The 24,198-nt window shown below is 36.5% G+C and overlaps 2 protein-coding genes across 8 annotated transcripts in view; one reads left to right on the forward strand and one right to left on the reverse strand.

Annotated features, from left to right (window-relative positions):
- The window catches only part of FIG4 (FIG4 phosphoinositide 5-phosphatase), a 51,103-nt gene extending 45,362 nt beyond the window's left edge, over positions 1 to 5,741 (reverse strand). The window contains exon 1 of the mRNA XM_015621187.3: positions 5,573 to 5,741. Coding sequence (XP_015476673.1) covers positions 5,573 to 5,641 — 69 coding nt within the window. The 5' untranslated portion in view covers positions 5,642 to 5,741. The remainder of the gene's footprint in view (positions 1 to 5,572) is intronic.
- Positions 4,972 to 24,198, forward strand: part of AK9 (adenylate kinase 9) — a 61,629-nt gene continuing 42,402 nt past the window's right edge. The window contains exons 1-10 of one of the 7 annotated variants that reach the window (XM_015621175.3): positions 4,972 to 5,424; positions 7,236 to 7,365; positions 9,782 to 9,845; positions 12,546 to 12,598; positions 12,683 to 12,779; positions 15,462 to 15,574; positions 17,245 to 17,427; positions 18,116 to 18,241; positions 20,471 to 20,545; positions 21,978 to 22,079. In XM_015621175.3, the coding sequence (XP_015476661.1) occupies positions 5,381 to 5,424; positions 7,236 to 7,365; positions 9,782 to 9,845; positions 12,546 to 12,598; positions 12,683 to 12,779; positions 15,462 to 15,574; positions 17,245 to 17,427; positions 18,116 to 18,241; positions 20,471 to 20,545; positions 21,978 to 22,079 (987 nt within the window). In that variant the 5' untranslated portion in view covers positions 4,972 to 5,380. Of the gene's footprint in view, positions 5,425 to 5,851; positions 5,959 to 6,020; positions 6,267 to 7,235; positions 7,366 to 8,599; positions 8,723 to 9,781; positions 9,846 to 12,545; positions 12,599 to 12,682; positions 12,780 to 15,461; positions 15,575 to 17,244; positions 17,428 to 18,115; positions 18,242 to 18,428; positions 18,503 to 20,470; positions 20,546 to 21,977; positions 22,080 to 24,198 lie in introns of those variants that run through there. The other 6 variants (XM_015621177.2, XM_015621178.2, XM_033512842.1 and 3 more) reach the window with 6 other exon arrangements.

A 24,198-nucleotide genomic window follows, 5' to 3' on the forward strand; every position in this document is an offset into this window, starting at 1 on the left:
ATTCCTGGTTGAATTCTTGTTTCTTAGATTAATATGGGCTGTAAATCTATACAACATACCACACAAGGTTTTATTCTAGAGATACATTAGTATTTTGACCATAAATGACCATACCACAAATATCCACATCTTTTTTTCAGAGCTGTAATTCATCAGCAGCTCAACCCTCCCACTCCTTCAGATAAAACACCCTGATCCTCCTCCTTCAACTCTGCTGCTTCTGAATTGACAAACTCTGAGTAAACTTTCATTGGTGTGTAATATATTGTAAAGTGCATGAACTTTTATGGTATACCATTATACTACAAAATATTTATTTTATCTACTCCTGAGGATCATCATCATTTCTTGCTTTATTGTGGTCTGATTATCCTAATTATTTACAATACCTTAAAAGACTAATCAGAGTTGGTCCAAGTTTTGAGCTAATAACATTAATGAAAATTCATAAGTACATCAGTCCTAAAAACATTACTTGAAAAAAATCATCCCTATCAGATGACTCCTTATTCACTCCACACTAATTTATTTATTAATTTCTCTACTAAGTTTCTTCCTTCCATAAAGTCAGACGTTTTCCTTGTGGCACTGCATCTCAATCGAGGATTTGATTTAAATACATAAGGCCATCTAATTTTTACATTAAAATGTGCAATACAACCAGGTTAATCTGACAGTATCTAAGTCTAGACTGTGTTTTATGTCATTTGCCTGAATTTGCAATTACTTTTCTATATGCAGGACTTCAGAATAGATTAAATACTCCATTAGTCATGTTCTAGTCACAGCACCACCCTTGATTTGAGCAACTTGAAAATATTCAGTCATTTCACTGTTTAATATACTTAATTTTATTTTTACTCCAACACTGATTTATCCCTTTTTCATAACCTTATTTTTGTTACTCACTTTCTCGTTCAGTACATTCATACTCAAAGTAAATTTTAACCAAAAAAAAAAATTTACTTACTTTTTAGGGCCATAACAAACTCAGTTTTAATAATAAAAAAATTGTATGGAAAATGGCTATTTTTATTCATCCTTTGTTACATTAAAATAAATATATTTTTTCCCCCATAGAATCATTACCTTTAAATATATCAATTTGTGATCATTTATCCACAAGCCTCCCATTCAGATAGTTGGATTCACATCAAAACCAAATCTGTAAGTGTATCTCTCTCCTGTTGCTCTAGTGATCATATAATGACACCCAAGACAACACAGAAAGGAAATAAAACACATGTTACCAGAACTTAGGCAGACATTTGTAGGTACATCTTTCACCTCAAGTGGGATGCATCCACCTTTGAACTTGAGTTTCGTTCTGCCTGAATAGCACATAGCCTTCAAAACTTGTGGTGTTCTCATCACCACTATTCCACTAGCTATCTGCCCTGTTCATAAATGCTCTCAGAGCCCACACACACCAGTAGATCAAGTTTGTCTATTTTATAGCCATAAATCCAGCAGTATGGCAAGACAGCTAAGACAAAAAAAGTGTTTTCCTGAGTTGCACAAAATTCCTCCTCTCATCCCAATTCCATGCTTCGCTCTGCTTCATCACCATCACTTCTAGAACACCAATATACAGGGAATAGGACAGTCAGCTGAAAGGAGCTGTCTTCTGCTAACAAAACTGTTTCAGAGAGACCACATTTCACAGCCACTTCTAGGTGAAAAATTATGAAAATTATGACTAGAAAATTATGATAGCTAATAGTTGCCCAGTAGGTTGTTCATTACTTTCAACATTCTCTAAATGTGTCAGGTATCCAGCTATATAAATCAGTGCACTTCATAATTCAGTAAAAATTCTATAGCTTTTTCTGTGAAATCATATTCTATACTGGAGTTTCTTCAAATTGACCACAGGTTAAGTAACAAATTAAATATGCAACCTTTGGAGTTTTTACTATAAAAGTCTTTACACTGTTATTATTAGAATAAACTACATTTAAAATAAAACAAATGCCCGTAGTTTTCTCTGGTGAATAAAGGGCAGAAATATCTACAGGTAATTATGCCAGTCACATTACTTAATAAGCTTGTGCAAGTCATTTGGATACTGTGGAGAAGGAGACTGTAAAAGAACCTGATTGGAATAAAATACTATTAATTAAACCTCATAATATCCTGAAAGATAGGCAAGTGGTATGACTTTACAGAGACAACACAAATTGTTCAATGTCACGTTGCCTCAGGGGCATGATAATTTCCTGTGAACTAACCTACAGCTTTCAGGTGCTCTTCATCTGGGGGAAACACAAAAGTTCCATCTTCTCCTGAAGAAGAGAGAAAAATATCTTTTGTCTTTTATTAGTCATAGTGCTCAAATATCTTTAGTGCCCTCTGGTGTGCATTTCAGTGATCAATATATGTATAAAAGGAAAGATAATTGGCATTGATCTGAATAAAACCTTCAGTTCCTCTTTCCGACTACTTCTAAACAAGCTTTCAACTTCCTAGGACAATCAGGAGATACAGTTAACATCTCCATGGCATTTATTGACTGAAAGCATCAGTTGAAAAGGTTGGTTTCAGCAACTATCCTAAATATAAACATTAATAGAAAATATAGAATTTTGCTCTCTTTTAATTCAATTGACACCATGAATTCTGTTCTCCTCACCTCTTGCAGTCTCTCATTTGACTCTAATAACACTACCAGAGCCTATCCTCCTTGACTTCAATAATACCATTGTATTTTTATCTAAAAAGAAACCCAAGCAAAGAAATCCTCTGTAAAACATTTTCACTTTTTTCCACCTTCTCATCCTTCTCATCTCTTCCTGCTTTAACACGTGAATTTTATAGGAAGAATCTGTATGACCAGTGTAAATGTCACTGTTTCTCCCACTGCTGACTACTTAAATAATCCCTTCTTTGCACCAAAAATCCTAGCATACAGTCTCATGTTAGCCCGTATTTGACAAAACTCCAAATCCCACATGCTGGATCTAGCAAGTCTATGGCCTTAGGGAAATCAGAAGAGCCACCTGAAACAGAAGAAAGCTGTTCATTTTCATTTTTGGATGATGCTTATGCAGTCCCAGTGACTGTCACAGCTGGCAACTGCTTGATTGTGAGATTTTATGCAAAGGAGATGGCATGAGGGATACCTCAGGGAGAAGTTTGTCGGCAGCACAACATGACACTGAATGAGCTATAACAGCAACTGATCAAACCAGAAGTCCAATTTTGGGCTCCCCAGCACAAGATAGACATTGATAAAGCAGAGTGATTCCAGCAGAGAGCTCTCCAGATGATCCACAGGACAGAGCACATGATGCGCTGGGAGAGGCTGAGAGAACTGGGTTTAGGTTTCTTCATCCTTCAGAAAGCTTTGGCAGTGTCTTGCTGCTGTCTAAAACCACGTAACAGGAAAGTGTAGATAAGAGAGACAAACCCTGTCAAATGGTCTGCAGAGGTTGTAAAATCTATGTATTAGAATGTATTCAAAACTCAGCTGCGCCACAATCCTGAGCAACATGCTCGTTGAAGCTGCTTTGAGCAGGGGGCTCGACTTGGTGTTTTCCAGATGTCCCTTCTAACATCCCTTAGTCTGTGTACTTATTAAGTACAGCAAGTCTTTCCAAATATTCCTACCAAAATGATTCCTACGGAATTTTTTCTTTTGAAAAGATTACAAGAATTTGAATATCAAACTACAAAGTGCTTCAATTTGTACTTTTTTAAAGTAAGAACAAAACCTTACTCAGGGTAAAAAATTCCATTTTCATCACTCACAGGAAGTGACTGAAGGAACAGCTTTGTGCTGCCCAAATAGCACATGCTCATCCACAAACCACTGCCTTTCAGAGCTGATGAAAACCATCTTGCCTCCTGGAGCAATCAGGACTGCTGGATCTGCCCCTCACTGAATTCTGAGCAAAGCACAGCATGGACAAACCCATCCATTCAGGCAGAGACTGCCAGCTACCACTGGCCAGATGTAAAAGACTGTGGTTCCCGAAATAACAGGATCAGCTGGAGAGGCCCAGAGAATGGCAGAGAGCTGACAGAACTCCAAAGCACAATATTGGCCCTGCACACAGCACGTTGTCTCTCAGCAAGGAGCCTCACAGCTCAGAGAGAAGCAGGCCACATATCCACACATGCCACTCATATGAAGCCAAATCTCAGCTAACTGAGATACAGCAAGGATTGTGAGCCAAGAACAACTAAACTGAGTACTACAGGACACAATTCAGAAATTACATTTCCCTGGTGCCCTACTCATGTATAACAGTAATTTAGCTGAAAATAGAACAAAAATAGCCTTTACCAGCAATAATGAGAATGATAAATAAGGTAGCCTTTAAGATTCATTTAGGCATAGATAAAAAAGTAACACTCTGGGAAGACTTTCTGGAGCGACAGGTTCATTTTTCTAATTCACTTGCAACAGTAACTCTGCATGCTTTAATCCTTCTCTGTTTCACAGGCTATTCAGTGGGTAATTATTACAAAAGCACAAACCTTCTTCTGACAGAAGCAAAGCTGAAAGTCAGATTCCTATTTAAACTGAGATCTGACTGACATTTTGGGAAGTTTCCAAGGGGCTTCAGTGTATAAATTATCTTTCTTGATATCAGTACAGGTAACATCTTAACTTGAAACTAGACCTAACTGTGACATTTAAAGCCATGTTACCTAACCCTATCCAAAACTACCTCAAGTGAAGAAAATCAACATACTGTGAAACGAGGGAGAAATCAACACACTATAAAACACAAAGGAATTTGATCGGGAGCTAAGGAACGGCAAACACAGTGGTATTTACACCAAGAATTGGCTTCTGGCTCACATTGTGCTCATCACATAGCTAAAGCACCAATTAACACTCCAACCTCCAATCCACTTTGCCCGTGACAAAAAAGTACTCTGAGTAACACATGCCTACAGTTTCTACAACATGACGTAAGGAATGCTGAAAATCTTCAGGAGCTGACTTCCAGAGGTCAGACTGAAAACTCTGGAAGTTGTTTCACCAGCCATTCAGACAATGAGGACTGAAGTGTGTCAAGAACAGCAAACAGGTCGGTGCAGGTTACCACTTCAGTGGTAACCACTGAAGACTGAAGTGGTTACCACTTCAGCCATTCTTAATTCAAATATTAATTCCGGACACCTTCAGCTGTCCAGTTACAACTCCCCCTGGCACGGGGGAGTTCTGTTCTCCTGGCTGCGTGACAGCAGCCACGGGACAGAACAAACAAGGGCCCAACCTTCATTCCCACCCTGGCAGCACTCACTCCGCAGGGCCTGCGCTGACCTGCCTGTCAGAGGCCATTCCTTCGCTTAAGTCACGAGACAGAGACACCGTGAAAACATGAACTTTAAAACCTTCTTTTTCTCACTTCTTGGGGTGTTTTGAATGCGTGACCAAAAAGAACCAGATCCCAACACACGAAAAGAAAGGTAAGGCGTAGTTTTTGACAAGCCGCAACCCAGCCGAGGCAGCAGCTCCAGGCAAGGCCGAGCCAACGCGCCGGGGGAGCGGGACATTCCCCCCGCGCTGAACGGCGGCCGCAGCCCCGGGACCTGCGGCGGTGGGGACGCTACTTACAGCCCTGGTCTCGTACAGCACCAGCTTCTGCACGGAGCTGATCAGGGGGGCGGCGGCCGCCACCGGCATGGCAGCCCCGAGGCGCGGCAGGGCCTGCTCGGGAACACCCCGGGAACAGCCGGAGCCGGGGGAGGGACACACGGGGGCTGAGCGGGGCACCACCGCCGGCACCGGGGGAACCCGGAAGTGCCGGCGCGCCAACGCGCAGGCGCGCCCACAGGGTGGGAGTCGCGAGAGCGCGCCTGCGTCGCGGAGCCGCGTCACGCGCGGCCTCTCGGTAACGGCGGCTCCGGGCGCGGCGGCGGCGGCAGCAGCAGCGGAGCACTGAGGCGGGTGAGGCGGCAGCGCTGCTGCATCCGCTCCCGCCGGGAAGCGCTTCCCGCGGGGTGAGCACAGTCAGCACCAGGAACAGCTCCGCGGCCCCGCCCACGCCGCCGTGTGGGGCGGGGCTTCCGCCGCTCCCGCCCACAGGGGCGGGGTCAATGGCAGGGGGCGGGGCGCGGCCGTTGCCCGGGCAGCGGGGGCGCGCACAACGGGGCTCCCATGTCCTGGACGTGTGTAGAGGGGTGCATGTGTGCGTGCCTGGTTTAGTTATTTGCTTTGGTTGCGGTGGTTTTTGTGAATTAGAAAATAGACCCTTGTGAAAGTTTGGGAAGGAGCGAGGCTGCTGGGAACGGCAGGTAAAGCTCAGCCGGTGAGTTTTCTGTCGGGGCAATGCGGAGTTGGTTCGCATGTGGTTTTTTTTGGTTTCTGTTTTTTGTGTAGTTTTTTGGTGTTTTTTTTTTATATTAAGATGTTTAATGCAAGAATGTCTGAATAATTTTGTTTGATGGTTCAAGACAAACTTTTTCAGATTCTCATCCCGAAGTAGATTTTTTTCGATGAAGTTTTTGATTTAATTTAAAACTGACTGGGAGTTGTGTGGAGCTGTGCGGGGTTGGATGGTTGCATGTGAGTTTTGCTGGGGCTGTGAAGTGGCCCTCTAAAGACAGTGAGGTTTCGTTTTGCCTTTTCCAAACAAACTTCAGCAAGCTCCTCATGTTCCAGCCTCCACTTTGTTTGAAAGGTCCATGCAAAATTTCCACCAAGTTACCTTAATTAGAAATTTGTTTAGGTCTTAATTTGTTGTGCAGCACTGGAGTTGATACTGCCTACATTCCTGGAAGAGCTGGGATTTGTAAAAGGATGGTGTAAGAGATCATGAACTGTGATTTAATTCCACAGACTTACTTGGGTACCTGCCTGTGTGGATACAGAGAGTAGTTCCACTGACCACGGCAGGGCCCTTCTGTGTCCAAAGCACAAAACCAAAGGTCTTGGCAAACCCATGGCCCATTTCAGGGACCAGAGAGAAGTCACAATTGTGTGGTAATTGGATCAGGAAGGAAAAATCAACAAAACAACTGAAAAAGAGCAACAAGCAATATTAGAGTCCTGAAGAAATCATCAACAGCTTGTGATCAGAGGTTGTTCCAAGTCCTTTGTTTTTCAGAAGTGGGTTTTCTCTCATTTGATGGGTGCATTGTATATGTTCTCTAAATGTTTTTCTTCTTACAAAAGCTTTCTTTTTCACAAATCCATTTACCTTGTAATTCAGTTCTATTATAAGGTCATTCTACACACATATAACTACTGCATAACAAATTCTTTTTTTTCCTTCTAGCCTTAGTAAACACATGGCTTCACAAGAGGAAAACCAAGCTCAGCCCTTTACAGACATCTTTGATGAAGATGAAGCTGAAAGATCTTTTCTGTTGTCCAAGCCCACTTGCTTAATTGTCTTTGGAAAGCCAGTAAGATGTCTGATAGAAGTTTTGGGGTTTTTTCAGATATTCTACTATTTTACTTTTCCTTTCAAAACATTAGTTTACCAGTGCTACCAAAAGCATCAAAATACCTACTTTTTTACTTTTGCCACTCCTCAAGTCATGCAGAGGATGGTAAAAATTCAGGTCTCATTTAATGAGACCAGTTTTTGCCTTCAGTGACCAGTCAATTGTGGTTAAAATGTTATTACTCTACTTAAAAGTTACACATTGCTCAAAACTTTTCTCTTTTGACATTGACAACTGGATTGATGTTATTTTTGTGGTGGTTTAACCCCAGCCAGCCAGCAAGCAAACCCCACACAGCCTCTTGCTCACTCACCCTGGTGCTATGGGACAGAAAGGTAAAAGGGATAAAATGCATGAGTTGACAAAAGCCATGCATATGAGCAAAGTAAAACAAGAAATTCATTCCCTACTTCCTATGGACAGGCAGATGTTCAGCCATGCCCAGGAAAACAGGACTCATCATGCTTCATGGTGACTTGGGAAGACAAATGCTATCTCTCCAAAAGTACTTCCCTTTCCTTCTCTTCTCCAGCTTTATATGCTGAGCATAACACCATGTGCTTTGGAATATCCTTGTGTGTCAGTCAGAGTCAGCTGTCCAAGCTGTGTTCCCTCCCAGCTTCCCATCCACCCTCATTTTCCTCACCAGTGTGGCAGTATGGAAAGGCCTTGGCTCTGTATAAGCCCCGCTCAACAGTAGCAGAAACATTTCTGTATTATCAACATTTTTTTTTCAGCACAAATCCAAAACACAGCCCCACACTAGCTACTGTGAAGAAAGTTAACTCTTGCCCAGCCAAAACCAGAACAATGCTATTAAAATATTTTATTTTTCAATAAATTTGACAGGTTAAAGACATAAATTGGTGTAAAAGAACCTTCAGATTATTGTATTAACTTACAGACATGCAATGAGGTATTATAGATCTTAATATTAAAACTTTGACAAAATTCTATCCTATATATTTGGAAACATTCAAAATCCACCAAGGTGTCCTAAAAGAAGGATCTGTACTACATTTTTACTGTTATTCAAGGTCCTTCTTTTTCTCAACTAATTTGTGGCCTTCTCAACTTAGAATAATTTGATGTTTTCTAAACCTAAACTTTTCATATTTCTTTTTTTTTTTCCCCAAATGTGGGTTTGCATTATTGCCTCAGTGTGCTGAAGGAAGTTCTTTTTTTGGTACAGTTTTGCCTTATGTCTTATGAGTATATGCACTTACAAGAGTGCACTCAGTTCAACAGAAAACTACAGTGAACTAACTCATCTAGTTTTAAATGAACATCAAAGTTTTAACCCCACATGAAAAAGGTAACTTTATATTTTATAGACTAAACCACTATAATATGCTTATTGAAAGACTGTAGAAAAAAAATCATATTCTCAACCATTGCCTTCAGTAGATGCTTGACATTAATATAACAAAGGATTAAAATTGTACAGACAATTTTAACAGGGAACAAAATTAACAGGGAATGAAATAGTTTATTTTTATGGTAATATCTTTTATTACCATAACAGACAATATATCTGACTGATATGCAGAGTGCCTATCCTATTTAAGATACATCTTTTAAATTAAAAATGTAGTGCCATGAAAGCAAAGCCAATTACATATATTCTCATCACAAGTGTAAGATGTAAGGTATGAGTAGGCTGGAGCATTTGTTGACAGTCTTAGCTGGGAATGTATTTATTTTTGGAATTTTGCTGTTTTTTATCACAAAATTTTTCAAGGACAAAAAAATTGTCAAAATAGGTCTTATATGCCCTTCTAAAAAAAGGCAAATCTGAAGGGTGGAAGATGGTGAGTTTTGCAAAATCCCATTTGGTTAATCACTCTTGGAGGCCTCATAACTCAGTTATGTTGGTTTTCCTCTGGGTTCATGTAAATAGTGAAGATTTTGTCAGTATCTAACCAGATTTGTGGACTAACAAGGTTTTTAAGCATTTGTTGTTTAAGTAATAAAAATACTATCCTGATGTATCCTACTCAGGGTTGAATAGGTTTGCATCATAATTTGCTTTGAGGCTGAAGATAATGAATTTTAGTCCTAAGGAGTTTCTCATAGGAATTTGTGGTAAAATCATAGCTGAGTTTTAGATAGAGTTACTCAGAAACAAACTCAGTATAATGACTTTGGAGATAATTAGCTACAAGTAGCAGCGTATTAGCAATGCTAGGCAAAATGAGGTAGAGGATGGTATTAAAAAGAGTGTTTTGTGTTTGCCCAATGCATAACTCAGAGGTCCTAATCCCAGGGGTAGATTTTCATTGTTTTTATCACGTGGAAATACATTTTTCATTGCATTATATATTTGGCTTTGTTGTGTCTGATTTTCTTTTAAAAGTGTATTTTTCTTTTTAAGGGTTCTGGAAAGAAAACGTTGGCTAGAAAACTAGCACAGAGATTGAACTGCATTTTCATAGAAGGTAAACACATGCTACATTTGGAACATTGCTTTGGCTTCACAATAGCTTTTGGTTTAGAATATGCTCACTATTCCCTGTAATTCAAGGGCATGTTTCTGAGTGCAGCAAACACTTCTGATAAGGACCAAGTAATCATTTTACCAGAAATAAAATTGTTGATCGTGGTCTTTTAGTTATTGAAAGGCTTAGAAAAACCACTGTGGGTTTTTTGGGTTTTCTTTATCATAAATTCTTCTCACAGTCCTATAAGGGGATTCATGGGACCCTTCTTGTTCACACAGGGACAACTCATTCAACTCCAAAGAGTACAGATATTTTCCAGTGAAGACCATGAATTCATAAGAGGTTCTTTCCTTTCTGTTTGTGCAGTGTCCAACACAAGGGGATGTACTCCAGGAAACGGTTATTTATCAAATGAAGTATCTGTACTTAGTTTGAAGATTTAGAATTGTAACATAGTAAAAATCACTTTTAATAAATTGCTTTTTTGACTTGGGTATATATAGGATTTTTAATTCATAGTATTGTATAACAAGAAAAAAAATCAATACCTGGCCCAAAACATAGATCAGGCCAAAATCAGAAGGGACTTCAGGAGTGTACTTAAGCCAGTCCACTCTGTTTGAATATATTTAAATCAGTACTGACAAATATTCATCAAATTTGTTTTAAAAAATTTCTAGGCAGTCTATCTCTGTAACACACTTTGCCATTAGCAAGCTTTTCTTAGCAACTGATCTAAATTTCAGTTACTGCATTTTTAAGCCTTATTTCTAGTTCAGGGAATTAGTCTTTTCTTATTTTGTTCATTGTATTTCTTTTAGTCTTCATTTAGCTAGTGAATGCACGTGTGTATACACACTTATTGTTACTTATGGTAGTAATTTTTTTTAAATTTTCTATATCAAAATAAGAAACAAAGAAATTTAACATACATGAACACAAATAGTTTAGTTCAGAAATGACCTCCAGAGGTGACCGAGTATAACATTGCTCTCAAAGCAGGGTAAACTAGACAGAGCTGCTCAGTTGAATCTGGACTATCTCCAAGGATGGAGACTTCACTTCCTCCCAGAGAAACACTTTGCAATGTTTGACTACCTTCTTGATGAAAAATTGCTTCCTAATTACTCAATTTGAATTTCTCATGTTCCTATCCGTGTCTGTTGCCTCTTGTCCTAGCTGCACTTCTGTCTGACTGTGAGTCCATCTTTGTGACCTCCCAATAAGTAGGTTTAGATAGCAGTAAGACCTGTCTGGTTACCTCCAGGCTGAACAAGGTCAGTTCTTTTGGCCTCTCCTAGGCTGTTCAAGTCTTCTGGTGGTTTTGGTGTCCTCCACTGAACTTGCTCTGGAATGTCACTCTATTGGGAATGGCGAGAAGAATGACACAGACTCTCTTGGGAATCGAACAGGAGAATTTCTCTCTGGTTTATTACCTCAGGTCTTTTTTATAGACTGATACGTGAAAGTACAGAAAAGAAAACTCTTATTGGTTTAGTGAACTAACACATCTCCATCATTGGTCAGTGGGGTTCACCACCCCTCGATCTTCTCTTGCAAGAAAACAACGAACAGACAAACAGCACCTGCAAGGCTGCTTTCTATCTCTGAGAATTGTTTTAATTCCTCCTTATGATTTCCCAGTCCACTTTCTCAGGCAAGACTGAGAAAGTTATGTGGCCTGCTATTCCACAGGCACTGTGCTGCCTCCTTCATAGTTAGCATCCATACTGGAATATCAACATCTGTCCTGTGCTGGGTTAAAAATAAACCAAGACAGAAAACTATTGAATATGAAAGGTGTTCACAATCCTTTTAATGATGTAATACTTTCTATTCATTTATCCAGTGAATAGGTCAATACTCATAAGTAAAACAGAGCCAGGGTACACACAGATTGCTGATTTTCAGTTGTCTGCACTGTTAATTAGTACATGCCCTGACTCAGTTTTTGCCCATGGCTAATATTATTCTCCCAAACACCTATCCATAGTATGAAAAGCAAGATGTTCAACAGTTATCATTCCTACTAGGAACAGTTGAAAATCAGCTACTGTGTTTTGAGGAGAAAGATTATGGCTTTATAGGCATGAGTCACCTGGCTTCAGGATCTTTCCCTGGGCTAGTTTATTAGTAGCATAAATATAGCCTTAAGAGTCATTCTTGAAAACTTTTATAAAATCTCTGATTATTTAATTCATACAGAAGTGTGAAAGACTTCGGGGATCGTTCTAGTATGATGTCGTTATCCACAGAGACATAGGACAGTCTTTGAATTTGATGTATGTTACTTTTCTTAAAGTAGATGATTTTTTTGTGTCTAAACAGTCCTTCTAAATTTTGGTATTTAAAACGTGGTTGAGCTCATCACTGGACTACAAGATTGTAATGCTGATTGAATTTAAATCAGTAGTTCAAATAATCCTGCAAAACTGCTGTTATGCATTTTTGTGTAGTATATACAGGGTTAAATTGTAGGGAGAAGCACCTACCCAGACCTTGCCATAAGGCACCAGGTTCTGGATGTGCAAAGTATAATAATGACCCTAAATATAATGGCTGCTCATTCAAAATAGTCTGGTTGCTTGGAGGACACATACATCCTCCTGTGTATATACATAGGTATCTGCATATACAAATCTGTTTGGAAAATATTTTGTATTAATTATTTTTCATATGTTTGATATGCTTTCTTAGCTTCAGAAGTAATTGAAACAAATGTTCAACAAGGAACAGTATATGGACTTAAGGTAAAGGTCTAATCTTCTAGTAAGTTTTGTCACATTCTTAACAAACACGTACTATAAAAGACTATGTTTTGGATTTTACCCTAGTGTCAAGAATTGCTTTGTCAAGGTCAAAGTATTCCTGAGAATCTGGTGACAGAAATGCTTCTGCAAAAGATTGAGTCACCAGAAGCTGCTCATTTTGGTAAGTATATTTATAGCCTAAACGTCTTAGAATGTGCTTGCTATAATTTTTCATCCATTTTGCATCCATTGGTGCCCAAATATAATTCTAGCTTTTTCTCATGCTCTTCAAGTTGTGAAATATGAATAAACTGAAAGTGTCTTTAGGGATTAATTTACTAATATGGGAGATCAGAGTGTATGATACCAGTCCTGTGTTGTATTGATTTTAAGAAAATCATTTTCCCAAAATTCAAGGTGTTGATTTGACAATATTATCTGTTCAGAAGAATCTTAGGATTTAAAATACAGATATTTTATTCTTCAATACTTCTGTAACAACAACATAACAAAAATCCATCAGTAAAAACATTTTAAACATTTTAAATAATGAAAAAGAAGGAAAACAGATTACTGAAAATGCAAAGTATTATGGCTCTTTTTTTTTCTCTTACAGAATTGTTTATTCCCTTTGCATTTTGTGACACAGAGTAGGATGGATGAGAATAGTAATGGGATATAATTCTTCTATTTGAGGAAAAGATTTTGTTAAATGAGGCTGTCAGGACAAGGGCTGCAGATCTTACTAGTGTCTGAACTTGCTTCCCTGATGAGAAAACAAATCCCCCTCATCAGGGGAAAAAACAAAAAAACAACCGTTAAGAGCAAAAGAAGTAAAAAATGAAATGTAGTTTCTTTTTCTTGTTTTGACTTTTATTTGAAATTTCCATTATAGGAGAGAGACAGGTGTAGTGCCAATGTTAGTTTCTACTGCTCTAAAAAGTAGCCTGCTTTTTAAGCTTTCAGTTGCAATGGGTTTTATTCCTTTTCTAGTACAAGACCTAACAGTTTTGCAAAATATACAGCCTTACCTAGTGAAGCCAGGCTTTTAAAACAGTATAAAAAAGAGAAATAGGAAAGACATTAAAAAAATAAAAAAAAAAGACACAAAAAGCTGCTGGAAGAGGTAGCAGTAGAAATGCCAGTCTCTTAATCCATGTGTGAGGACTTTGGTAAAAGCATGAAGTGGCTTCTGTGTTATTGGAGTTCCCCTCCTTGAGTCAATCTGAAGATGTTTGTATCACTGAGGAGCACAGAGGTCCTGGAGACTGTAAACACAACTGTCAAGTTGAGTAAAGTTTGGTTCTTGTAGCCAAGGCACTTCCTGCATTACAGATACCCCAAAGTAGCAAGGAATAGAACAACCAATATCCTCACTATTTTTCCTACAAACTAGAACTGACCTCCAAAACCAAGTGTTGTTTTAGTATTTCTTATAACTTTTTGTTTATCAACTACTATCTTAACGAATCCCTGGGAAGCTTAAATAAGGTTTTCAGCAGGAACTAATCAGTCGATTTGCTATAAATTATTCATTAAAGATTTTAGAAACTGTTGCATTAAAGGTTGGGTTTTTACTTTTAGTGTTTGTAAAATGCAAGTTTTTAAACAAGTATGTCTCAAAATCTTCTTGGTAATCCCCTGTTTACTTTTTGATCTAGTTGATGGTTGCCTTAGGTATACTTCATGATTTTTAGTCTCCTCACATTATTGATTTGGCAACAAACACTCTCAGAGAATGGCTTCCCACGTTACACTCCCATTTCCCTCACATCCCATATCTGGATAAGCAGAGGCTGTGTGCGTTCTTGACACCTCGCTACCAGGCAGAATTCTCTAAAGGTATCAACAGTTTAGAATCCAGGATTTTAATTTCCTAGAGGAATGACTATATATTTTGCTTCCTTGCTTACCTTCTTCTCTTTCATCTATGGATAGTAGCTTTCCAGGGAAGTAGGAGTCTTCACTCCTTGCACCTTTTGCAAAGACTTCTGCCATGTTTTTGTGCTGCCCAGAATTGCATTTAAATGTTATCACATAAAATTCTAAGCAGGCACCATTTCTCTAAGGGAATATTCTCATTATTTGGCTATAAACGTCCACCTGATTTTTGTTTACTCATCTTGGCTTCATGAATATTGATTTTGTTGCTATTTGGTAGTTCTTACTGCATGCATACAGCCAGCAGTAGTTACACTACTTTCCTAGGAACTTGAAGCCACAAGTTCATCTGTGGGGCTGAGCACTGTAGTACTAGGAAAACATGTTTTTACCACTCTGCTTGTCATGTCTAGCCAACATCTGTTTGCCAAACAGCATTGGGAGTCCTGAGTGAACAGATGCTCACTAAATTATCCATGTGCATACTGTGTGCATAGTGCCTCCTTTTGAGAGGCAGGAGAGTGGTTCAGACTCCCTTCTTTAGAACCTAAAACATTTAAAGGCTGTGTAAAAAGCCTAGACTCCTAGTATAAATTCTTTAAATCACAGAGTGGCTATTTTTTGCAGTTCCTTTTAAGAAGTCTTTTAGTGGCAAAACTGGTCACTGAAAGCTTGTTGCTTTTTAGACACTACAATGTCTGAGCTGAGCACATAAAGCAGGTGGTGTGAGTATGATCTTTAATGTCTACATGTTTTTAATTGAGTTAAAAAATGTTGAGAGTACTCTATAAAGCTGAAAACAACATACTTTGTCTGTATTTCATCTGAAGCAGACATGGGTGCACAGTTTTTTTAGCTGTGTTTTGTCATTAACATGATTGAAAATTGCACCATTACATGTATTGTTTAAAGGAGATGAGCTTAACTAGCTCTATAATTGACAAACACTCTTAAAATATGTTCAATTAAATCTATTTGGCAGGTTATGTTCTCACTGGATTTCCTTCTCTCTCTGAGGAATACATGACTATTCCACAGCAAATAAAGAAAATAATGAATCTAAAATTAAAACCAGATATCCTGATTAACATTAAGGTAATGTCATCTTCAGTAACTTCCTAGTATTTTTCCTAATTATTAGTAGATCCATATGCTATGCATGCCAAATATAGTATTTTCCTCTGTACACTTGAATATAGAATTTATTGAAGCATGATAAATTCTTCTCTTTTATAGTGGAATAGAATTTCACTGGTTTCTTCCATTATAAGCATTTCTGAGGTAAAATAATGAACATGTCCTAAAACTTCAGTAGCAGTTAGTTTTTCCATGTCCACCAATTAGAAGATACAGGTTTTCAAGAAAGGAAAACTTGAATTACAGTATTATTATGGGATTTTGGACACATGTACATCTGCCATTTGTGTAATGCAGGAAGAAACTTCTCACATACGGAAGTTAGAAAGTAAATAGTTTTATTTTTACGCTGCTAATTGTGAAACTGCTTTATTATTAATTCATCCTGTTTACAAATCTTAATTTTTTATTGAGCAGTGATGTGACATACCACATATTTTACAAAAATAACTCTGATATAACCAGAGAAACATAAATTATTGTTAGTGTGGGATTTAGAGGACTTCCTCAAATGTAACTTAAAAGAATGGACTTGATTGCTATGTCCAGATTAGTAAACAAAACAAGGCAAGAGGGGCTCTTCAGACATTGGGCCAGCTGCTTTGGCCAAACACTGCTAAGCTGTCTTGTTAGTCAGAACAGGGTGGCAGTGCCCAAATTGCCCACAGGGAAAGGGCCGAGGCCTGTGCCATTCTCAGATTGTACCCAGCTGTTCACCTGGGAGGATTCTAGCTGGCCCACACTGAACTGTGTCAGACTCCATCCAACAAAATAACCCTGTGTATAGTCATGAACACACTTTCAGGCCCTTCCTCTAGCAATGTTTTATTTATAATCAACTAGATTATTTTTGTCGTCTACTTTGATTGTGCAGAATGAGCTGCTGAGACAGCTCTTGAATAGTCAGCCTCTGGTGGTGTGCTCCATTCTCAATGGGATTTTGATTCTAGTTGGCACATCTATGTGTTTTGTCAGATGGTAAGCCTCAGGGTATGGACCTACTCTATCACTTTGCAGATTTAACTCAGTGTTTGTTTTAATCCCATACTTTTAAGATTTCATTTGCTTACACATGCATAATGAAAGTTGGTAAATGCCTACTTCAAACCTTTTTTTCTATGGTCTCAGAAAGATCCTAAAACACCAACAAAGCATATTTTTGTCTTGCTTTTCAGGCAGATTTGATTTTTTTATAAAGTCAATCTTTAATACTACATAGTGAGAAATCCCCGTTGTTGAGAATATGTGTTATATAGATTCATGTACAGCAATACAAATAGAAGAGTGATACTAACTACACCAAAAACATAAATTCTTGACTTCATGTAGTAACAACATCTCCTCTGGGAGAAGGATTGAGACTAAATGTACATTAAAAATCCTTGCCCCAAAGTCAAAGAAATAATTTGGCCTTTGATTTCAGTGGATTGAAGCTGTTTTCACAGATATGTCAAAATCGTAACCATTTTCATTAGCTGAAAAACCAAGGAAGAAGGGAGATTCTAGATAACTGGGGTAATAATGAGATACTGTTATCAGTAGACCAATTTAGAGCAATTTTGTCTCTCCAAGAAGAAGATGTTACAGCAGTACAATAAACACGACTCCTTTTAATTTTTCCTTGTTAGTGTCCAGATTATGAGTTATGCCAAAGAATATCAGGACAAAGGCTAAACCCTAATTTGGGAGAGATATATCAGAGGAGCCAGTGGGACCCTAAACTTACTGACAAGCATAAGAAAGAGAAAGATCAGGATGAAGAAGAGGATGAAGAAGAAGATGAAGAGCGGGATGAAGAAGAAGAAGAAGAGGTAACTATTGCTAATTTCTAAACAGTGCAAAATATTACAATGTACTTTAGACAAAGCAGAAAAAATTCTGATCTTCTAAAATATCACCATACTATGTTATTAATTCATTTTGCTCAAATTGAATCGTAGTTCTATTTCTGTCCTACTTTAAGAGATGTGAGGCAATACTTAAACAGTAAGTTTAAATGACAGCAAGTGTTGATCATTATACAGCTTAACCTGGACCCAGTCTTTGACTCAATAGTCACTGATCTGTTTCTAACCATAAGTTACTAGTGTCTATCAAGAGGAGAAGCGTGGCTCTACACTGCCTGCTTCTTGATCTAGACAAATAAAAGGGTTCTTAATTTTTTCTTATTGTAACAACTTTTTACTAATATTGCAGGATGCTAACTTGTTTTCTGGTTTTGGTGTTACACTACTACAAATTAATTTTTTTTTTCATTAAGGTATTAGTTTTGAATTCAGGTCAAATTTTTATAATAGGGGCCAGAGACTCACCAATGCAAGTTCTAGGGACATTGCTTTCAATTCATAGAAGCTACACTTCATCAGGATAGGATCCTGGTCAGCAGTCACTGGACTAATACTCATTGCAATGTTCTGCAAAGCTACTTTATGTAAATTTGAATGATGACAAAAAATATTTTAATACATTATTTCTGTGTCTTGAAATTTTGTTTTGCAGACTGGAGAAGGTCCACGTAAGAAATTAGAATCTTTTCATCAATTAGTGCACAGACCTGAGGATTTTCTTGAAAATGCAGAGAAAAGAATTGGAATATATAAGGATATAATGCTTCGTCCTTTAGAAGTAAGAAAAAGCAAAGTAATATGATTATGCATAACAAAAGACTTTTAAAATATCTTGCTATGCTAGAAAATCTATTTTCATTGTTTTTTTAGTTTGAGATCTGTTGTATTGAGGTGCTCATGCTACAACATATCCCCAAATTCTGTAACTTTTTCTGAAATCAGTGATACAAAGTTGTCATCTGTAGGTGTTGTTTGTACTCTGCAGTCAAGATAATCAACTTTGACTTCGACCTGCCACCACACATGCTTTTTAAATCTAGTAAGTGAAATATTTGAAGACTCCATTGTTTCACCACCACTATGAGTCCATTCCAGAATGCAATTCCATAAGTAATCTTCATCCATTGTCTTCCACTCCAATAGACTCCCTTTCTCACCTGCTTCATTGCCTGCATATTTATGTACACAGTAATTAGCCCATTAGTTTGTTTTACAATTTATTTCATTTCTGAAGCTATGATATTTTCTTTCCCTGTTGTGCTCAGTGAAGTGGATTTAATGTATGCTTCTTCCCCTTCTTCCCTACACCAAGAAACAAAAAAAAAAAGCCTGAAGTCCAAAAAATAGTTTGTTCTTTTTGTTTTGGTTTTGTTTTGGTTTTTTTTTTTTTTTTTGTTTTTAATTTCTTGGTACAAGCCACAGGAAAATCCTCATATTTGATGCCCACTTGACAATTACTGTTTATGCCTTTCAATTTCCCTATGGATTTGTTAAACCTATAGATAAAATTGTGTAAAAGTGGTATAATGGTCTTTGCTAGAGTAGGAAACTTCTTACTGATGTGAAGGTAAAAATAAAAAATGTGGTGTCTTTAATCATTACACAGTCTCACAGGGATTTCTTATAAGTGAGCTAATGGAAAGTTATTTAGATGAAATTATTTTAGGATGTATACCAAACTTCAACAGTTTCAACACATTCCAGTAGTTGGTAGGGTTCACATAGGGTTCACTAGCAATGAATGTATTGGTGAAGATGCTTAGTGGTCCACAATACATTAAAAGAACACAGGGTTTTATCAATTGGCCCAGGCAGAGTTTGAGATGATGAAATTGAAATTGAAACAAAAAGTTCAAGATATAAGAGGTGCAGTTTGCACTGATAAGGAGATAGGTAGAATGAACTTCAGAGAACACACTTTGATTTCTTGATAAATTGTTGGGATTAAAATGACCTGAAATAAATGTGAAATGCTGCAGTGAGGAAGGAAACCTAGTGAACAGCTACAACATGTGAAATAATTGGCTAGACCTCAGTACTTCAGACAACCTGCAATCTGTGGGGATTTAGTTAGTCAAAACTGAGTCAATAAATGAGTTGCTATTGTTTAAACTCAAATACTATGGATGTACCAATAAGACTGTAAGACCATTGTACATAAGAGAAATACAAATCCTCTCTTTAGAAGAGTATTAGAAAGTATAGAAGACAGACTAGATGAAATGAGCCAGGAAATCAGCTCTGACCATAAATGTAATGAAGGACTGGAACAGATTACCTGCAAAGTTATAAAGTCACCTTCAATAGGTCTTTTTAGGCTTGAGGTTAGACCAGCATTTGTCAGGAATGGAGTGAGTGTTCTCAGACCTCAGAGAGAGGCATTAGCAACTGACATAGGATGTTTTTTTTAGTCTAAGACATTATTTGCTAGTGTGAAAAGTTAAAACAAGAAAAATAAAATATATGGTCCAAATTTTAAAAGAATTGGGAATCAGGACCAAAATGAAAACATTGATCTCATACTGATCATATACAGATCATATACAGAGATAATTCCAAAACCTTAGAAGGGGTTCAGAAGATAGCTCAGATGTCTTAGCTCAAATGAAAGAAAGCTAAAAAATATCAAGATACAGTAACATTTTGTGTATGAATTCAACTTTTTAATTGTCTAACTACCTTAATTCTTTGCTGGAAAATTATGAAAATCTCAATTAACACATTTCTTGGAAACGCCAGTCATGAGATCAATGTTTTAATTTTGGTCCTGATTCCAAGTTCTTCTAAAATTTGGACCATATATTTTATTTTTCTTGTTTTATCTCTGTATTTATCTGTCATCGAATAAAAGTTAATCTCCAGAAGATTTTATAAGCCATTAATACAATGAATCTTGATTTTGCTGAAGTCCTCAGGAGTCCAACCTTTGATATGTATAGGAAGAGAATGAGCTTCAGTGTCATTATCTGGTTCACTGTACTCAATTGACAGGTATGTTCTTAAACAGGAATTGTTGAGTGACCAGGATTGTCGATATCTTATTGAAGTGGATGGAAGTCAGGAACCAGATGATGTCTTTGAGGTAAGTAAACTATGCACCAGCTAAGTTAACCCACACTAGAAAGTAATTTCTCAATTCTGCGGATTGTTTTCCTGTTGGCAAAATTTTAAGTTGTGTTTAAAACACATTCATTTACTATTAGAAAACATGACTTTTGATTAAATACTTGCTTTCCTTCCTCTATTAGTTGTAAGATTAACTGCTCTTCCCTCTGCTTACATATATATTACATGAGAATATTTTCAGGTGGGCTACAATGTTTTGTATTATGTCTGTTTGGTTTCAGTGCTTTTTCTGATTTGCATTAATGTAGAATATAATGAGAATTTAAAACATTTTCAGTATGATATATTTACAAAACTGGTTTATTTGATGCTGTGTCTAAAATATATTTTGTATAGTGGAATATAATTTTTACTGATTTTGATATGATTCTGCAATGTAATAGAAGACCCTTGATTCTTGTAAGAATTCTGCTGAGTGCTTGTGTCTAGAATTTTAGCTTGTAACAGAGCAACTTGTTCTCCCTGTTAAAAAACCTACAATGGTAAATTTTGAAGATAAATAATCTTATCCTCTACCTCACAACTAAAAGTTGCTTCAAATCAGAACCTAGAGTATGGGGTTGAAAATTAAGTAGGAGATTGTCTTTGACAAGGTAGGAAGTGAACTTCTGCATTTTCTCCTCTGTTTGAAATGAATTGTATTATTATGATTCTGTAAGTTAATTATTTCAGTTTATACTTAACTCTACCAAGAGTGGTCCTATGGGAAAAAAAACCCCAAAACAGTAATTTTGCAGAATTAGAACATACAATTTCCTGATTTATGATCTGTGTTTGAGTGTTACAACACAAAATTTATAGTAAATACAATAAAGTTATGTTATGACAGCAACCATTTTACCTACAAGAAAGGCAAAGGCCTATAATAAAACTAGCCCAAATATGACAGAATTTGCTTTCTCATTTCAAGAATACTTGGCATTCAATACATATTACATTCAGGAAATACTTCAAATAAACTTAATATCATCTGATTCTCATTGGTAGACATTTGGTTTAAATACCTTCCAAAATAAACTACCCAAAGTTGTATTGCTTCTGAATGTTATAATCTGATTTTCCAAAGAGATTTTCCTCTTTTTCCGATTGGAGCTCATCTGAGTACTTGCACTGCCTTGAGGGAACCTTCACAGTCTTGTCCTTTAGTAGGCTTGGGATTCACAGCATAACGAGGAGATAGAAGGGCTGTGATTTGGCCTTTTGCACTGCCTGTATCTACCAAATAGATTCTTAAAACTCAGCTCAATAACTGAGTTAGAAACTGGGCCTTGGTGTTTACATAGCTATTATATAAATAATAAGTTACAGTTTTAAATAGATTTTAGGAGCCCTGCAGAAGACAAAAGCAGTTTTGTTTGGTACTAAATCAAGACTTATTTTCTCTTCAGACAGTGGCAGGCCGACTTCAGTCTATGGATATTCAAAATGCAGCTCCTATAATCAGACTTCAAAGTGACCAAGAAGAAGAAACACTGGAGGGAAAGCAAAAGGTAAGTATGCTGTTTTAAAGTGTGATTGATTGATTGATTGATTGATTGTAATTAATCACAGAATTATTTTTTTCTTTTCTGCTGTAAGCTTATATTATAGCATCTTTGTTTCACAGCAACCAGTTTGTTTTACCATGCAGTAAGGGCATTTTGTAAGCATTGACTTTTCAGAAATAAGAATTTAAGGAAAATTTGGGAGTCAAATCCACTTAAAAAATATGTAAATAAAAAAAAAAATCTGTCATTTCAAAAAAAACAGGTAATGACTATAACAAAACTTTGAACAAAATGTTTGTTTTAGCAGTGCAGGAGAAATTAATTCCTTCCAAGGAAATAAAGAAACTTTAGCCAAAGAATAACAATCTCAACATCTGACTCTTAGCTCAGTCTACTCTCTTCCTGAATAAGAAACAACATGTTAATACAAATATAGCAACATTCTGCCTAACTGAGATCACATTCATTCTATTATCCTGTTATTAATTAGAAACATGACAAGTTAGTGCTGAATTTTGCTGAATCATGGCAACTGTAATTTATATCCCTTCCAAATAAAACTGAACACCAGAAGTTTTGCATGAATGTTATCACCTATATTTAGTTGTGATCATCTTTCCTATTTCTTAAACAAAACTGAATATATATTCTGAATATATGAATGGAAGTGTAATGGGGAGACCCTACGTCTTCAGAGAAATACCCCTCCCTTCACTTTTCTGTTTTCTCAGTTCTTAACAAATTCACAAGTGAAAGACTTTCTGTGTCAGAGGTCATCTTTATTTGTAATTTAGTTAGTTTGTGTGTAAACTTTTAGTAACCACAGTATTCAGGGCAAAGAGTTCTTCATCTTTACTGAACATTATGTGCAAAATTGTTTCCCTTTGTGTAGAACAGCCTTTTAGCTAAGTGTCCTCCAGTATGCAGAATGGTTTGTTTCTCTACATCTACCCTCTAATAACTCATGATTTCAGGCTTCTGTTCTGCTCTTACATAGCTATACTGAAGAATTCCAGTCTTTATAATTTTATTGCTTTTTACACAACAATCTTTTTATGGGATTGATCAGTTATATTACCTTTTTTGAAACTTAAACAATTTTGTTGTGTCTTTTCTGAGATCAGGGCAGCAGGAGGCCCATTGCAGTAAAGACAAAGGCAATATTTAAACAATTTAAACATAAACCTTTATCATCTATTCTCTCTATACTCAACATTCCTAACACTCAAGTTGGTTTTCTGACTGCTCTTGGGCATTGAAAAATTTTTTCACAGAGGGATCTATTTCTGCCTAGTGACTGAAAATTCATAGCTTTCTATGTAAAACTGCTATTTTAATGCCTGTCTTTGTTGGTTCTGAAAGTTCTTCTGCAGTTCTTCACAGCCAGCACTTGTCTTTACAATTCTGAATTTAGAGTCACCATGACTTTAGGATTCATTCACTATTCACATGCTGTAAAAAGGCTATGAAACTTACTCCTGTCATATGATATTTCTGCATGCCTAAAATAGATACTTTAATATTGTTATTCCCTGACACAGATCGTGGTCCTTTTTTCATACCCTTTAGAAGAAACCTTGGCCATTTTCTATTATCTTCAATAAATGGCTCTTTATCATTTTAAACTTATAAAAAAATAAGTAAAGCATACAGAAACTATTTCAAATACTATTTCTTTTAAATAGACCTGAAAAGTGAAGTAATTTCTCTTTAAAATTTTCTAAATTCTCTAAAAAAACTTTCTAAAAAGCATGATGTTATTTTCTTTGTAAGTTTGCTTATTTTCCAGCAAAAGGTTTCCAAAGTCTAATAGAAAAGAATATGCAAAGAAATTACATTTGCAATTATTAATATTATAATATATATAAATTAAATATTATTAATTTTATTTATTAATTAAGATGTAATAAATATTATAATATTATCTATTATCTATTATTTATTTATTTTAATATTTTATATTGATATTTTCACTATTCTAATATTGCTTATTATTTAATATTATTTTATTATAATTATAATTTATTATAAAGTTACTATTTAATTAATATTTAATTAATATTTATTACTGGAATATTATTATATTAAAGGTATAAATTATTAATGATATTAATAATATTAT

This window comes from Parus major, chromosome 3 (genome assembly GCF_001522545.3).
Source record: "Parus major isolate Abel chromosome 3, Parus_major1.1, whole genome shotgun sequence".
Taxonomy (NCBI): Eukaryota; Metazoa; Chordata; class Aves; order Passeriformes; family Paridae; genus Parus; species Parus major.